Raw genomic sequence first — 17,888 nt, 5'->3', positions numbered from 1 at the left:
AATAAACAACTTAATTGATAAACTTTGCTGATAGTATCCCTGGGATGGAGTGCAGCTGCATAGCAACAGATTCAACGAGCATCTCGTCGTTAGCTTTTATGGAAAATGACGTTCAGCCAACGCTCAATCTGTGATGGGAAAAACCCACACAATGCCACTGAGACCCATGGGATTTCCATTCAGCGTTCGTTTTCATACTTGGCCGCATTGTGGCAGAGCTGGGCGCTGGCTTGGGGGAAATCTTGAGACGAGTTTTTCTTTCAGTTGCCATCTTTCGCTTTCCGTGCCGTTTGCTTTTTGCGGATTCTGCAAATTAAAACGCGTTTCCAGGGCCACGCCTAGGCGACCTCCCTGCCCCCGCCCTCAGTCCACCGAGAAGTGGAATTGAATTCTATTCGAAACTTTTTGCCTCGAAACGCATTTGGCGAGGCGAGAGACTGAGTATGGATAGACGGGTAGAGAACGGGCGAGCAAACAAAATTAAGGCTTTCAGCAAGAGAAATTGAATTTCCCAAAGAGTTATTCGCCTGCGTTTTTTTTTTCCACTTTGACGATGAATTTTTGCACTCCCCCCCAGTCCCTCTCGCCAGCTGTTTGTGGCCTTTACTGTCTGGAATTTTCCTTCCTTCCATACTGACGATTTGATTTCCTGAGCCCCCGTCAAGTGGTTTGTTTCCCTCAAACCGTTTCGAATGCATTTTCCTAGCCAAATAAAGTTTGCAACTTGCAAAGAAAACGAATCAAATTGGATTCCGGCTTATACATAGACTAAGCCTGTTGGGGGGGTGGATGGCTAGGGGCTCTAAAGCTTTTGTCTCCCATTGAATGGGAAATATTTTGGGTGAATTATTGCCTAATTCTCAATGCCATTTGAATGGGGGATTGATTGGAAACAAAAACGCACACACACTTGTTCGGTAATTAAGTTGTGTGTGTGTGTTTGGGTGAATAAGGGATTGGGTTTTCAGTTGGGCTGTGGATTGGGCCTTTGGGCTGTCCTTTGGCTTGTCCTTTGGCTTGGGCTTCTGTGGGGGAAATAATTTGATTTGCTCTTGTTTCACGAGCCTTATGGGCCATGTCCTTCGCACTGACCACATTCAATTTCATAGGCCATTTGGCCCAGTCAAAAGTTAAAGGAAATTACAGCAAAATATCCTTTCCTATTCACAAAGAGACCGAGAGAGACAGAGAGATACACTCAGGCACCCAGCAGTGATAGAGAGAGAGAGAGAGAGAGAGAGTGTGTGTTTGTGTGTGTGTGTGTGTGGGTGGGGAGAAAGTTTTCTCGGATATTGCATTTTGGCAAATTGGAGGCTTCCCTTTGAAGTTTTTGAGCCGGATGCGGCAATCGGCATCGCTAAAATCAATATGACGCATGCGCTGCGCTTTCAACATTTGCCCTACCCCTCCCCCCACCACCAACCACTCCATTCCCCACCCCTACAACTTTCCCACACACACAAAAAGTATTGAAATTGTCCGGAAAAGTCTGGGGAAAAGCGAAATGCATTCTCGGTAAATGGCACAGATTAAATATGTACAAACTTTACATACATATGTGCAAGTAAACAAAGAGAATGATTAGCCATATGGTAATTACACTGCCAGTGTTGGATAATTGCAAAAACAGCTCACAGAGATCAAAGTCAGATCAGGCAATAGACTGACTGAAATGAGTGCTCCGAAGAGGAAAAAGAAATTTTATTTAAATTCGAATTTAAATGAGGAAACATTTTGAGAATTTTTAGAACAAACTGATGGAAATGCACTTGAAATCAGTGTTGTGTAAGGTACGTAGGTATGCTCGCAAAGCAAGCGGAAAGTATATCTTTGACAATTGTATTCAAGGCAAAAGTAAAGTTTGCCTAACCATAATCATTAATATGAAATTTCTAACATTCAGTGTTGCTTAGCCTGTTATTTTTGTACGCTGCAGTTACAAATATATGCCCGAAAACAGCCAAAGAATATGTGTACACAATGTGTATGTAAATATTCCCGACCCCCCCCAAAAAGTATGCTAAGGGATAAAGTTTATTTGCCAGCCGTTTTTTTTGCCATTCTTTAATTAATGCAATTGAAGTGCACTTTGGCCCCCCACCCGTAACCCAGCTCGCTCCACCCGTAAGCAAAAGTTTCCACCACCAAAAAGGGCACCACCATAACCGTCAGGAGCAGCAGCAGCACCACCACCACCGCTGACCAACGACTGCCTCGCGGCTAGCTAAAGTGCAGCATCAGCAGAGGACGTCGAACCACCACCAGACCACGAGAACAAACAAAAAACAAAAAAAAAAACGTTGTAAAAAGAATCCGCTTCACAGCAACCACATGGAAATCCATAAACAAATATTTCAAATCCACCAAAGTTTCGGCCAGCAGCGCTGCCAACAATGAGCTACAGCGACTGCAAATAGACGAATGACCACTGACAGTACTGCTGCTAAAAGAGCCAGCAAAGAGTGCCTATGAGGTGCCTATGGCAAAGAAACTCTGCCATTTCCAATTTTAAATTAAATTAAAATAAAAAATAAAAAAATGTATTTGCATGTTTCATGAACTATCTAAGACCATGAAATCTTCGAGCAGCATTTTTTGATATTGCACCTATAGAAAGCTTGAATTGTTGTTCTTCCTTGCCATTTTTTGGGTAGAGCATCGTCTTGAGGGCAATACCCAGGGCTGATGCTGACGCTGCTGCTGCTGCTGTAATTGTTGCTGCTGTTGCTGTAATTGTTGTTGCTGATGCTTTTTCGGCACATCAAAAATGTACAAACTGACAACAGCAACAGCAACGGACTGGGCCCACAGCGACAGAAGAGTTTCTACAATGGATGTAAAAATTCAAAATTCAAGCACCACTCCAGAGGGTCTGCCGTACAATAATTGAAATGGACAGCATCCGGCTGCAACAAACGGGGTAGGATTACATGGCGGAGGTGGTAGGGGAAGGAGGTACGAGGTACGAGGTACGATGCCATCAAGCTGCAAAATCAGACGCTTTGTATACAGTCGGGGAGCCGTTCTTCCGCTGCCGTTGTGTTGTGTTGTGTTGTGTTGCATAACAAGCAGCGAAATGGTTGAAAATATAAACTGCATCAACTGGGGAATCGAACGAATCCCCTGCCCTTTTTTTTTTTTTTTCTATCCATCTATCCATCAGTGCTTTCAACACAGTCCATCCACCACCACAGGTACACCGCTGGAAAGCTTGAAACCGGATCAGGATCAGCAGGAAACAAGTTTCCCAAACAGATGAAGTGCTAAACAATTAATTAGAAAAGTTTATTTTTTTTGTTTTTGTTTTTTTTGTGTCGCTCTGTCCAGCTACGAGCTGAAAACCAATTTTAAAGTTGCCAAGCATCAACCATCCCCCACAAAAACCAACACAAAAAAGAAAAAAACTTCCTTGTTCCTTGGGCTTGAGCTTAAGGTGGTGCGGGTGGTGGGTGGGTGGAAATGCTGCTATGTGGATAATGCTATTCGAAAGGGTGGTTCGTGGAAAATTCAAATTGAAGGTCCTGCCAAAAACGTACTCGGTAATCAGTTGAAAACATTTTTTGTTTTTTTTTTTACTTGCCGAAGAGTTTTTCCAGTGCGAAGCACCCTGTCTTAACACCCTCCCTGCAACAGAAATGTATTACACAATTTTCTTAGAGATCAAGGTGGAAACTAGACAACTTTTATATACCCATAAAATACAGAAAAAGAAACACAGGGACAGTCTTTAAACTCTAAGAAATCTACTCAACAATTTGGCTGAAAGATATGGGGGAAAAGGTATATTCTGTGTCGGGTTTTTGCACTCGAATCTGATATAGAAACCACCCAGCCACCCAGCTATGGGCAGGCTGCACAGCAGGGTGTCTCGTTATCAGTCTCAATTATGTAAATTAAGCTTTAATTTCTCTTGCTTTTGTTACATTAATGCCAGGCATCCACTGGCATCCTCCTGGCATTCTCTTTATCCCACCATGTCTGAACTTGCCCCACCCCACCCTCCACTCTGCTGATCTACCAGTTAATGTCTGCCTGGACAATTAAATGTGTGTGTGTGTGTGTGTTCTGCTTTCAGCTGATTTTGCTTTTCTGTTTTGTGCTGTTTGTGGCGGTTCGTGGCGGTTTCCCCCATGTTGGTATCCTTCCGTGTTGTCAGGTATTCTACATGGATATGTACTCACTAATGCCATTTGTTATGCTATGTGAGCACACACAATCCCCAAAACACACACACACACATACATATCTATTGCAATTTATGAGAAAATATGAAGACAGCAAAAACAGCAAAAAAGAAATGTAAGCAGAAAGCGGAGGAAAAAAAAAATATCATAAACCATTTGATGTGCTAACGGAATAACAAAGCAAAAGCAAAAGCCGGTCGTTATGTTTTGGACACGCACACACACAGACAAAAACATAAGAGTTCTCACACATATACGCGCACACGTGTACCGTGTACACCACCCGGCAGGCAACATATCAAAGGCCATAAAGGATACTTGGCCATACCCTGCACAGAACGGGGTGTTATAATTTTGATAAGAATCTTTGCTAAGCAACCCCCAAAACAAGATCAGCGCCTCGATTAAGCCACATGTCAAATGCCTGGCTGTCAGCGCTAATTATTGAATGCGAAAATCTTTACAAAAGCATTATCAAGATATATGTTTATGAAATCAGCACATAAATTCGAATATTCGTTCAAAAATAATTCACAAATTAGCACAAATGTTGGGAGAATATCTCAATATTTCATGAAATAAATAGAAATAAATATGATAATATTTAGCAACGATTCGTGCTGAAGAGTATTAGCTCTTTCGACCATCGAGCTGGTTCCACTTTCGTCTTTATTTTGTTGTTCCTTTGCAGAGTTTTTTTTGTATGCCGCAAATTCAATTTCCGCGCATTGTGCGCAGGACACCGGTCTCCACCTGCCACCCACTCCTAGCCCCCCCACACACACAGACACGCACAGACAGCTACATGCGCTCCATGCGCAGTAGAGAGAATTTGCTCTCTCACGTTTTGCATTTGCTTCCTAGTGTTGGTTTCTTTTCTTTCTTTTTTTTTGGGTGAAAATTGCGCAATCTATGAAAATCAAAACAACGCCCAGCAAATACAGACACAAAACACACACACACACAGAAATGGAGAGAAAGCGACACAGAAAGAGAGCGAAAGAGAGAGAGCTTGGAGTTTTGGGAGTACCAGGAAGTGGATACCACTAGCTGGAGTGGAGACCAGTTTCCCCCATGCATCCACCTTGGCTACCGGCCGGCAGCTGTGGCAGCTCTCTCTCCCCAGTGCCATATGATTTGTTGTACGTGTATATAGCATTGTGTCAGAGTTCAATATCCTACACAGACACACCCACACTTACAGTGAGTGAGAGAGAAAGAGACACAGAGACACAGAGAGAGAGAGAGGGAGAGGGAGAGAGAGAGGGAGAGAGAGAGCTGCAGGTGGCATTAGATATGGTGGGTGGTGGATGGTGGATGGGTGGGTGGTGTATGGTGGGTGGTGTTGGTGCTGTGGTGGTTTGGTATGGTGGTCCTGCTGCGCTTTTTCCTTTTATCATATTTATTTTTATTTTGTTGGTCAGGTGACAAAAAGCGGTCCAACGACATAATCTCTATGTACAGCCACACACACACACACACACACACACATGGAAATTTCTTGAAGCATATATGTACATGGCAGATCGTATAATGAATAAAAATTCAGTTTATTACGTGCATGTATTAGAATTAATGTTTGCCGGAAGAGCAAGGCTCAAAGGATGAGGCAAGGGTTTTGCCATAGAGTTACGGCAGAGTGGAATATTTGTTAAGTGATCCAAAATACAATAATCCGCACATATGTATGTATGTAACGTACATCGAAAGTGAATTCTTGCCAAATAATCACGGGAACCCTGGTGCCAGTCGAAGGAGTTAAGGCGTTATTTTTTTCCAGCAATTTCGATCAATTCAAACAACATTATGGGCTTAGGTTGGGGACACACACACACACACATTTATTTCAGTCCGTTAGATGCATTAATTAACCAAAGGCAGGACATTTGTTCAATTATGAGCAGGCCAGAGCAAGAGCCAGAGCCAGAGCCATAGCCAGAGCCATAGCCATAGCCAGAGCTACAGCCATAGCCAGAGTGGTCGTTCGGTGTGTTGGTAACGTCTCATTTAACGGCAACCCTTATGGACACTGTATACCTGGCACAAGCCCCGCACATGTGGCACGCTAATGACCAAGGGTGCTCGTTGCTTGGAGTTGGAGTTGGAGGGGGGACGGATACCGAAACCCAAGACAACAGCCAGCGACAGAGCTGGGCATCGTATCGGCAAAAAAAAAAACTCTACCTGAGAGATGCTGAATCTAAATTCGAATCTGAATCGCAGTACGTGGCAGGGTGCATTGAACCCAGTGGCAGGCTAACGAGCAAGCATGCAACACAATGCCGATCATTTGTAGCGAATTTGCCTCACGCACAACGCAACACAACACAACACAATCGGGGTGCAAATTAATTTTGATGGCTATCAAAGCGTCAGAGGCGTCCCACAACCCCCTCAGCGTATGCAGCACCCAGCAGCCAGGTTTACACACATTAACAGAGCATTTACAGCAGATAAGGCAGGGGATTAAGGCAGCAAGCAGAAAGCATAAATGTATTCGCAATCAGCATCAATATAGTATGGCCGCTCATGTCTGGAAGGTCTTTCCACGCTCTGGCTGGAATTTAAAAGCAAAAATTTGTGGCTAAAAATATTCCAAGCCAATTCAAGGAAAGTGCACTTTGCTCATAGCTAAACCAACATAAATTCCCCCTTCAACTACACCACTGTGTGCCACGCTGTAAAATCAAGCAGCAGCATTGCTTGCGACGTGCGAAATTCTTAGACGGGTAAAACCTCTGCCAAACAGCCAGACTGCACAAAGCACTGCTGCAAAAAAATGTCAATAAGTCGCAAGTCCCATAAATCGAAGCCAACTGAAGCTTAAGATCTCCCTCCATAACTATTCCCAGCGGCAACGACAACAGCTGCAGCGTACCGATCCTCCAGCGGATCGTAATGGTGGTGGAAAGCTGATATGGTGGTTTCTCGCCCCGCGCGAAAGTGGAAAACGGGCACGGAAAAGTGTGTTGCATACCAACAAAAAAAAAAAAAGAAAAGAAGAAAAGGAGAAATGCAAATCGATTGGTTCTGGTTCTGTTTTGTGTGTTTCTGGGAAAGGGTTAGCTTTCCCTTTGTTACCCCCCCCAACCCCCCTGGAAAACGGGTTCGTCTGGTTTTGGGTTTTTGCTGCGGGGCCTGTCGCAAAGTTTTTAAAACATTTTGACACATGTCCGTCCGCACACGGGGGTGGGGGGCAAATGAGAGAAATGGAAAATTGTTTTCCAAAAACTAAGACATATGGCCATAATTTCACAATTAAAAGTATACGAAGGGGTTGAGAGTTCATTTCGTTCGATCGCTGGGAAAGTTTCAGCCTGGCCAGCCAAGTGGGACAGGCCACAGCCACGCCCTAGCTGCCATCCCCCCCCCCAACAACTTAAGCGCTTTCCCCCACTCGTTTTGCCACCCACTCAGAAAGCGCTTATCTCTGGCACGCAAAGAAGGGCACACAGCACAGCACTCAATGGAGCAGCAGCCGCAGCAGTAGCAGCAACATTAAATTAAACGAATTGGGTCAAAGGATAAACGGAATTATCTTCAAGAGAGACAGCCTATGATGTGGGAAGGAATGTAAGCGAAAAGAAATTCAAAGAAAATTCAAGCCACAAGAAGCAGAGTGGCAAAATAAACCGAGAGTCCTTAAAAAAAAATAAGGAACGAAGCAAACGGTTGCCACTCGAGGGGCATGCACATGACGCTCATCCAAGCCCCACAGCATCCCAAAAAAAAAACACCCAAAGCATCCACCACCACCAGCAGCAGCAGTCGTTCGCTCCCCTTCGCTGCTGCCTCAGGTCTCTGGCAGAGCCCCTTCTTCGCCCACCCGCGCTCTTGGTGTTGTCAAGCGAAGCGTAGAACTTTCATCATTTATAGCACGGAAGCTGTATGGGTCCAAAAGAGAGAGAGAAAGAGCTCTAAAGTGTATGTGTGTGTGTGCGAGAGATTCCGTATGTGTGTGAGGGGGCAAGTGTATGCGTGTGTGTGCATGCTTGATTAATATTCCTCGCCTGCAAGGTGCTCGCTCTCGCCATGCCTGTTCTCTCAGCTTCCCTGCTGATGCTGATGCTCTCTCTCTCTCTCACTATTTCTCTCTGCCTCCCCCCATTAATCCCATTCCCAATTGAGAGACAACCGGCGGCCGGCATCTCCCTCTCTTTCACTGTCATTGCATCTCTGGAATATCTCTCGCTCTCTCTCACTCAGAGTCCGTCCACATCTCTATGCCAGAGAAAATGGAAAGCCCAGAAAGCGGTTGGAGTTTCCGGAAAAGCCTTTTTTTGTCTAAGTTTTCCAATTGTTGTTTTCGCCCCGAAGCCATCCATTAATGGGAGCAGAGGCTGATCCAAAACTATCTCGCGATCATGCTAGTTTATACTATTTCATAAAATGTCTTCATAAAATGTTCTTGGGTTTCTATTGTATGGGATTGGTTCCACTAGCTATATGGATTACAGCCTCCACAGGGGAATTTGGAGGCCATTAAACGTGCATTTTACGGCTTCAGGGATCCTGCTCCTCCTCCTCTGTCTTCAATGGCTGTAGCTGAGCTACTGTGCCCTCAAGTGTCGCAAAATGAAGCACATTTGCATCATTCGCAAAGAGTCAAGCTCTCGTAACAGTCCTCCCCCCGCAACCTCCTACTTGTCCTCATCTTTCTCTAGCCAACTCTCCTGCTCTCACTATCACTCTCTCTCTGTCTCTCTGTCTTTTTCTCTGTGCTTTGCTCTCTCACACAGGCGCTCTCTCGTTCGTGTTGCGTTGCCCAAAAAGGGTGTGTACTGCCGGCCGGCCGGGTCCTGGCTGGGAGCGCAAAAGAGGTCCTGCCTGTATAGAAGGGCGGCGCAGTGCAGTGCAGTCCTGTCCTGGTGGTGGCTGCTCTCTCTCTCTCTCTTCCTTCCTCTCTCTCTTTGTCGTCCTGTCTCTGTTGCGCCACTGCTCTGTTGGGGGCGCTATGAAAAGGATGAAAGAGAAGGCGCCTGCCTCTGCCTGGCTGCCCCTGCCCCTGCCCGGCTGCCCTCTACCGTTTGAGGTTTGGCTCTGCTCCCGATGTGCTTGTGCTTGTGCTTGCCGGCCGTCCTTCGAGTCCTGGCTGTGGGTCTGCCATTGAGTCGGTTCAGTCGTACGTGTTCGTTCGTTGCTTTCGTTCGGTTTTGATTCCATTCGGTTGTGTTTCTCGTTCGAGAACATTCATTTATAATTTTTTGACTCCTCTGCACCGGTTTTTGTGTTGTATATGTATATGCTTCTATACATATACACTTATGTATATTCAGTTACGAATTAGTTGTGTCCTCGGTTTTTCATCCAACTAAAACTACAACAACAACTACAACCAAAAAACAACAACAAAAACACTGTCACAGTCACAACAACAACAACAAAAAACTAGGAACTAGAAACTAGAAACCAAACCAAGCAATATCTGTGCAATCCTTACTACCCCCCTGCCAACCGCCCCACGAATCGCGGAACTCTTGATTTTTGTTCTGTTCTACAATCGTCGTGCAATATTTAGAACCAACTCTAGTCAATAAATTCGTTTTGCTTCCCCTTGAAGGATACTTGTCCAAGAAAAAAGGATACCCCCAAAACGTTTTTTTTTGTTTCGTATTTTTTCGAGTGTGTGATCTGAAAGTGCGGTCTCGTCTGACTCTAAACTACGCGAAAAGTAGCAAGAAACGGTAATAAAAAATAATACACAAAAAAATATATATAGACACTATCTTTCAAACGTTGGACAAAGAAGCGTGCAAGGGAGACAGACATCGAGACAGACAGAGCGAAGCAGAGAGAGAGAGAGAGACAGAGTGAGAGAGTGCTAGACTTGGAAGAGAGCGAGAGAGCCAACGAGTCGACGCGAGACTTTGAGAAAGTTTTTTTTTTCGTGCAATCAATATATATTATAGTCAGAGTCCTTCCCCACACCCCCCCCACCAACCCAAAAAAACTATATCCGAGCAACTTTCAAGCAGCAGCTGTATGACAGTATTTCCAGCCCAACCGGCACCTCGGCACACCCACTATTTTCGTCTCGGCCCCAAAGCATGTAAGTACGACTAATAGCCGAATGATCTAATCAACATCCTCCAAAAGCCATTCTATATGTATATATATACATATATCCCCATGGTTATGGCTATAGTTATACTCGCAGTTGAGCAGCAGTTGTGGCTCTGCAATCGATAAAAGGAGGGGGCGGGGAAACATTGAATATTTCCATGACATTTATTATTTGTTTGCCATATATTGCCAGAGAGTTTCCCCGCAAGTCAGTAACTTCCAAGGTTTGAGTAATGCTACAGCAAAGCGAGGATCAGTTTTTGAATGATGATGGGAAGCCTCATCATTGGGGGGGAATGGGGAACTGGAATAAATCAAACCCTATGTAAAAACCCCATCCATTACATGGAAATGTATTTGCGTTTGCTTTGGTATCTCCGCTTATTGTTTACACTTGAGTTTTAACTTTAATAGGCTAACAAAAATGACTTATTAATATTCCCAAATGTTTTTGAGTTCTTGAGTTTCGTGATGCTAAATATCCATAATATAATGCAATGATTGATCATCATCTGTACATACAATATATATATTTTAGTGGTGCAAAATCATCTCATTGTAGGTGGATCTGGTGCTCCACAGATGCTGCTGATTCTAAGCTGCAATATTGCATTCAAGGTGAAGCTCAGCTCAGCTCACTTCAGCCCTGTTCCTGTTCCTGCTCCTGCTCCTGCTCCTGTCCTTGCTCCTGTCCTTGCTCCTGCTCCTGATGGTGACCCTCAGGACATACCCTGACCCACCTCAAGGCCCGCCTCTAAGGCTCTTCAGCACAGCCGACACACATTCCCGAATGAGGTCACACATATCGGCGTAAAAGTGTCAATTACACATTTTTTTCGCTCTTGGTTCTTCCTTTCACAAACACACACACACACACACACACACGCGCACTCAAGGGGGTCCTGGAGGGGACGCCTGTTTGTATTATGCCGTATCACGCCATGCTGTGCAATTAAACCATATCTTCCTCCCTCGTGTTCTTTGTCAGTCCCTCCACCTCCACCTCCACCTCCCCCTCTTCCACTCTTCCACACTCTTCTCTCTGGGCCTGTCTTTTACTTGCTCCGTTTGTGGGTGTGTGGATACCCCTTTATGCACTTTTTGTTTTGTTTGCACTGCACTTCCTTTTGTTTTGAGGCGCCTTTTGTGGCAAATATTTACCCGTTCATCCTTCCGTTTAGCCGCTCTGCCACAGTCTGCCAGTCTTTGCCTGCATCTTCACCTATTGCATGCTGCCTTTTGAGGTTTGTTTGACATTTACACCCCACCCTCCCCAGGCACCTTTCAAAGCCTTTCAAGTCCCTGGTCTGCCCTGGCCTGCCCCCTTTTTGCAGCAGTTCAATGAACGCGCGGGGCCGCCTGGCTTTTGAACAGCTGTTGGCAGCAGTTTAATAACCGCAGCCAATGCCTCAGGATATCCAAAAAAAAAAAGAGCAAACACTGAAGAGTGGGAAAGTGGAAAACACACACACACACACACATGCATAGCTAAATGTGAAAACTAGAAAAACCCAAAGCCACAGGCACAGATGCAGTCAGAGTTCAATGACCTCAACGACAGGGCAGGACATGGTCGTGGACTGGGACAGGACTTGCCTGCTCGTTTGTTTGTTTTTCACGTCAGGTTTTTACCCTATTTTCAGTGCAGTCTTTGCCAGTCACAAACACGCAGCCAGCCAGGATCTAACAGAAACTAGGAAGTCCCGGCTCTCCCTCTCTCTCTGTCTTTTTCAACCCCCAAAAACTATTCCAGTTGGAAACATTCTAGACACAGAATAGATGGTAAAATAGTCCTAGACTACGATGACAATACACTCGATGCATGATTGGGAATTATTCGCATATAGAACTTGCTAAGGTTTTTTTCAACAAAAGCAAAAGATTTAACTTACAAGCATCTACTTAAATTAAGTGAAAATTTCAACTTAAACTCCGAATACTCTTTGACAATTTCCCCCATTATATGCCTAAAATAAATTCAAAAATATCTTGCAGCTGTATCACATTTATTCTTGCCATTAAATTTTCTGTATTTCGGCGCAGTGGGAATACAACAAATGTTACGCGTATTAATGCCGAGTTGGCATCTTTAGATATCATATCAGCGTCGCTTTATAGTAGCTATGTATGTATGTGTGTGTGCACCTTTATGGGAATACATACATATGCACACACACACTCGCCCACACGTCGAAAAAGCGATTTAATTAAATTCCGAACCATTAGGCGAGCATTTTGTGCTGACAAAAAAAAAACAGAAGGACTCAACACAAAATCCCAAACTTCCCATATACTCGTACCATTGTTGTTTGATAAACAGATTTCAGCTTTGACTTACCCTTGTCGTCCTGCCATTATGCAAGAAGAGGGTGGGGGTGGGGGGCGCATATGATACTCCTAGGTAATGGTGGTGGTGGTCGTGGTGGTGGTGGTCTGTTTTTGACAGTGTCAGTGAGTGTCATTTTCAAAGGCCACTCTCTGTGTGACAAAAGGGAAGCGAAGTCGTGTGTGAAACGCGCTTATCAGGCAATTTTTTTTTTTCCGATCATCGCACAATCTTTTCTCCTTTGACGTACGTCTGCCACTGATTTGAGTCTATGGAGTACAAATTTTGGAGTTCTTTGAGAGCAAACATTTAATAATATTTCGTAGTGCACTCAAGGCTTTATTTTTGTCGTCTTTCTGTCAAAAGGTATTTTTCCTTTAACTCTATGCCACAGCTGGAGTGATTGATATAGATTGCTGAGCTGAAGATGCAGAAAAAATAAGAACCAACTTTTATCATATATATCTTCAAGTATTAAACCCCTAATCGACTCATCCCTACTATTACTATTCCATACTCAACTAAGCTAGACAAATACTTTAAATTTTTCATTGCAGATTGAGTAAAAGCAAGAGAGCAATCGAACAGCCATCATTTATCAGGGGCAAGAAGAACAACAAGATATTGAAGAAAATCCTTGGAAATGAGACATTTTTAAAACTGCAGAAAGCAGAAAGTATCTGGAAAATAAAAACAGAAACGAAACGGAGCAGAACCGAATCGAATCGAACAGAACCGAACAGATAACAGATCGAACCGTAAAGAGAGGAAAGCTAAAACCAAACACCACCAAACAAAAACCAACTACTATTAATTTAACAAAGCATTAACGAATAATCATATTCAAGCGGTACGAGTACTCGTATATACTCATATATTATACAAAAGGATAACGGAATAATACAACTAACTATATACTATATATATGATATATGTATGTATGTATGTATATTTGAAGCCCAATGCTAAGTTCCAACAACAACAACAACAACAAACACCAACCAGCGCAAATTTAGTAAAAGTATAATAAAACACCAACAACAAACTACAACAAATAATTGCTATCTTTTTGCATTTTTGCAATTTTATAAAAAAAAAATCAACAAAAAATCCAAAACTGAAAAGAGAGCCAAAAAAAGCAACAAAAACAACAACATAAAATTCTCAAGAACACTTCAACACTCGGCGAAAGCAAACCATTTAGCAAAATTTACTCTTTTATCTAAAAATAAAAAAATAAAACAAAAACCAAAACCAAAAAATATACAAACGATTATTTAATTCAAGACATAAATTCAATTTTAAACGTTTTCGACAGCGAACGATACAGAACTTAACTAAAATTAAAAAGAGAGAATACGTTTTTTTTCGCGATCGTAGTTGATCTAAAAACCCCACACAACCGAACTAACAACCACAGCAACAACCACTTCTGCGGCTAAACAACTTCACGGGACTTGTGCAAAGCGCAGTCGAAACTAAAATTAAATTAAACAAAAAAAAAAACATAAAAATAAAACCTAATTCGTAAGCGTTAACAAAACCAAGCAGTGAGATTAATTACTAAGCGAACAACAGCAACCATTTAACAAGGAAAAAACTCAACCAACAAAACAATACAAAAAAAAAATCGCGTTACCCCGAAATCGAAACCGGAACCAAAAGAACAAAAAAAAACCGAAAGCAAAATGACCAACGCCATGGATATTGTGAAGAACGGCAGCGCTAATGGCTCCGTGGATGGCAGCAATGATGAGTCGCGCACCAATTTGATCGTCAACTATCTGCCACAGACCATGACGCAAGAGGAGATGCGATCACTCTTCTCGAGCATCGGTGAGCTCGAGAGTTGCAAACTGGTGCGTGATAAAGTCTCAGGTAATTTGGGTAAATATTAAACCAATTATTCTACAATTAATCTCTAAGCTTTATCTCTATTTATGCTCGTTTTTTTTTAATTTGGATTTGGCCTTTTCCAATCCTTTTTTCGATAGTACTTCTAAAACTTATATGCAAGCCAATAAACTATTCGAGATTTTATTCCAAGCATGTTAGCAGCCACCAAAGTGAAAGTAAATGCTAATTTTTAAAAAAATTTTCTCCTCTTTCCCTCTAATAGTCTTGCCAGCATCGTTGACCGCCCTCAATCCGGCACTCCAGCAAGGTAAGCGCGCAAAAATAATTATTAAATAATAATAATAAATAATAATAATAATAATGAAATAATTATTATTTATTGAAAACTTGTAGGTCAAAGCCTGGGTTATGGCTTTGTCAACTATGTGCGGGCCGAGGATGCTGAGAAGGCTGTGAATACCCTGAATGGTTTGCGTTTGCAGAACAAAGTTATTAAAGTATCATACGCCCGTCCAAGTTCAGAATCTATAAAGGGTGCTAATTTATATGTATCGGGTCTTCCGAAGAATCTATCACAACCAGACTTGGAGGGGATGTTTGCATCGTTCGGCAAGATAATTACATCTCGTATACTCTGTGATAATATTTCCGGTAAGTCATTAATTGCACCTACATATGTACATATCTAGTTATTTTTATTTTTTGGAAATTATTAACTTATTTATATCCACTACAGGTCTATCGAAGGGCGTCGGTTTTATACGTTTCGATCAACGCAACGAAGCCGAACGGGCCATACAAGAGCTGAATGGCAAGACACCTAAGGGTTATGCCGAGCCGATTACCGTTAAGTTTGCCAACAATCCAAGCAACAGCGCCAAGGCCCAAATTGCCCCGCCCCTGACCGCCTACTTGACGCCTCAGGCGGCAGCAGCCACGCGACGTTTGGCCGGCGCTCTACCAAACGCTGGTCGCATCAGGTGTGTACTGTACTTCTATCCACGAGCAAAGTCCCAGTCGCAGTCCCAATAAATGTAGATCTGAGCCCGCATTTAGGATAGGCATATAGGAGAGTGTCATAGGCTGTCTGATTGTGTGTATTCCTTTGGTTGAGGTGGAGGTGCAGGTGAAACTGGCTGGGGGTAAAATTACTTATTCGAGTTTCAATAATTTCATTCACTTTCTGTTCAACAAGAAAACAAACAAAAAATAACAAAAAAACAAAAACGATTACCCAAATGAATTCTTCGTTTATTTTCGAGTTGAGTTGAATAAAAAAAAGCTTCGGTTATAAATTATATTTTTTCGATTCGATTATCCAACCTACCTTATGTGTCATTTCGGTTCTACTTTCTTTCTTTCTTTCTTTCCTACTTTGTCTATTTGGAAAACAAATTATTGTCATCATTTTTAGCATTGGAAAGTGTCCCATGTTAGCGGTTAACAGGGGCCTACGAAGGTGAATTATTTATTTATGATGTTCATTTCACATACGTAACTCTCTATAAATACGAGTATCAATTTATGCATTCTAATTTGGATTTTGTTACCTTATATTACCATATTCGTGTAAACAGTGTAACCGAATAAGATAGTTTTTGTGTTCTATATGTGTTTTAGCATCAATGTTCGTTTATGTGTATTTGTTGAACGTACTTTATGCGTATACAACCTTTATCTGGTTTATATATGTACAATTTGTTATACTCGTACGGGATAATTGTAGAGTTGCGGCCACTGAGGCGACTCACAACGTTCTCTCTCTCCTTTTTCTTTATACATTATCTATGCTTTCCTGGATTCGCTTTGCTTTCGTTTGCATGTCACAATATTCTTTGTATGTATGTCTCAAACTTTTGTCAACATTCAATCATCGACTGCATTGCGTCTCAGAGGCATAGGAGGAGTCCACTCCATTCCTATTCATTTGGAACGCATTGCGGCCTATGGTCCACTACACATAACCCTATTCCACAAACGTTTCCGTTTACGTTCCTGATTTTATTCCTGGTGCATCGAGACCAGCAACAATTACAGTGCAAGTGCTTAGAACTCAATTGGGCAGATGTTTAGACAATCAAAATTATGTATAACTTGGAGCACAGTGTAATGCTGTAATGGTGCTCTTGCATCGTGGAATTCGAATTCCCACTCTCGAAGCATGTACCTTAAAGAATTACTCTTCAATCAATCAAAAAAAAAAAAAAAAACTCACCCAACCAGCCCAACTAGCGCATTCTAGTTTTATTCGTGGAGGGTTTCCCGACTTAAACTAAGATTTTTGTACAAATCGATGCCATCGATGACAATAGTCACAAAAAGTTTACTAATCGAATATTTTATCTATCGTTTCCCCACAACAATCAAAAAATGATACGATCACACTCTAGGTACTCGCCATTGGCCGGTGATCTGTTGGCCAACTCGATATTGCCTGGCAACGCCATGACCGGATCCGGATGGTGCATATTCGTCTACAACCTGGCCCCGGAGACCGAGGAGAACGTGCTGTGGCAGCTGTTTGGGCCATTCGGGGCCGTTCAGTCGGTGAAGGTGATCAGGGACCTGCAGACCAGTAAGTGCAAGGGATTCGGCTTCGTCACAATGACCAACTACGACGAGGCTGTGGTGGCCATCCAGTCACTTAATGGCTACACCCTGGGCAACCGTGTGCTCCAGGTCAGCTTTAAGACTAACAAAACTAAAACTACTTAAGCGAAACTGAACTAGTGTCTAGGCCTAAGCGTAGCCCTCTCTCTCACTAACAAAATACTCTATGATTTGACACTAACCGAGACTTTCCGTACGATTGAAAGTTTGATTTGCCAACGTCGACAAGTTGTAGTCAAAATTACACATTTACTTATACAAAGATAAAGATAATGATAAAGTCAAAAGACAAAGATAAACATAAATCAAAATCATGATCATGATTGATGGGAAATAAGGTGAGGAAGAGGAGGATTCATCTATGATTTGATTTGTATGCTAAACGAAATTATTATGATTGTAATTCTAATGAAAACTTAGTGAAAATTGATTTGATTCTGTGTGTGGTGTGTGCATGCGATATGCATGCACCAATACTCGAAACTATATAATTTAATTTGATTAAACCAAAGCCTAAAACCCAACAAAAACAAAGCTTAAATGAGGCAACCAGAAACCAGAAACCCAACAGCAACTAAAAACGAGGAGGGTAATGTGTACGAAGCAGAATCTTTAGGAAAAACAAGACAAATGTCTATAAATTGACAAAAATTAATATGGGAGGCAATGAAGATTGGCAACATTGCATTGAGCAAATAAAGAAAACAAAACAAAACAAAACCAAAAAAAACCACAAAAAAAGAAAAGAAAACAACAAAAAAAAAACGAAAAAAATATATGAATCAAGAAAATGATGATCCAAGTCGCAATATATAGAAACTATTCTTTTTTTTACTTATCGATATGTA

At 42.4% G+C, this 17,888-nt stretch overlaps 1 protein-coding gene and 1 long non-coding RNA gene across 4 annotated transcripts; both read left to right on the top strand.

Annotated features, from left to right (window-relative positions):
• Positions 1-9,596: 9,596 nt before the first annotated feature.
• LOC111070686 lies at positions 9,597-13,303 on the top strand. Its single transcript, XR_002607383.2, has 2 exons — positions 9,597-10,233; positions 13,131-13,303. It is a non-coding gene; the product is annotated as an uncharacterized LOC111070686 (long non-coding RNA).
• A 562-nt stretch (positions 13,304-13,865) lies between these two features.
• Positions 13,866-17,546, top strand: LOC111070685 (ELAV-like protein 2). 3 transcript variants are annotated; one of them, XM_022361410.2, is made up of 5 exons: positions 13,866-14,460; positions 14,693-14,737; positions 14,824-15,081; positions 15,167-15,410; positions 15,845-15,908. In XM_022361410.2, exons 1-5 carry the CDS (start codon positions 14,262-14,264, stop codon positions 15,891-15,893), a joined length of 795 nt encoding a protein of 264 aa, XP_022217102.1. In that variant the 5' UTR covers positions 13,866-14,261; the 3' UTR covers positions 15,894-15,908. The 3 variants fall into 3 exon arrangements, with proteins under 3 accessions (XP_022217102.1, XP_022217101.1, XP_022217100.1); XM_022361409.2 differs by lacking the exon at positions 15,845-15,908 and adding an exon at positions 16,821-17,546 and having other exon boundaries at positions 13,870-14,451; XM_022361408.2 differs by lacking the exon at positions 15,845-15,908 and adding an exon at positions 16,821-17,546 and having other exon boundaries at positions 13,870-14,460.
• Positions 17,547-17,888: the final 342 nt, after the last annotated feature.

The sequence above is a fragment of the Drosophila obscura genome, unplaced genomic scaffold, assembly GCF_018151105.1.
Source record: "Drosophila obscura isolate BZ-5 IFL unplaced genomic scaffold, ASM1815110v1 contig_165, whole genome shotgun sequence".
NCBI lineage: Eukaryota > Metazoa > Arthropoda > Insecta > Diptera > Drosophilidae > Drosophila > Drosophila obscura.
Note: the sequence above shows the minus strand (reverse complement) of the source record. Positions and strands in the feature narration are given on the sequence as shown.

What these genes read in the sequence shown, in the direction of transcription:
- LOC111070685 (XM_022361408.2), top strand. Translation starts at nt 14,262, where the DNA reads ATGACCAACGCCATGGATATTGTGAAGAACGGCAGCGCTAATGGCTCC. An exon ending in TAAAGTCTCAGGTAATTTGG is followed by an intron (nt 14,461 to 14,692) that starts GTAAATATTAAA and finishes TCCCTCTAATAG; the next exon opens with TCTTGCCAGCATCGTTGACC. An exon ending in CAATCCGGCACTCCAGCAAG is followed by an intron (nt 14,738 to 14,823) that starts GTAAGCGCGCAA and finishes GAAAACTTGTAG; the next exon opens with GTCAAAGCCTGGGTTATGGC.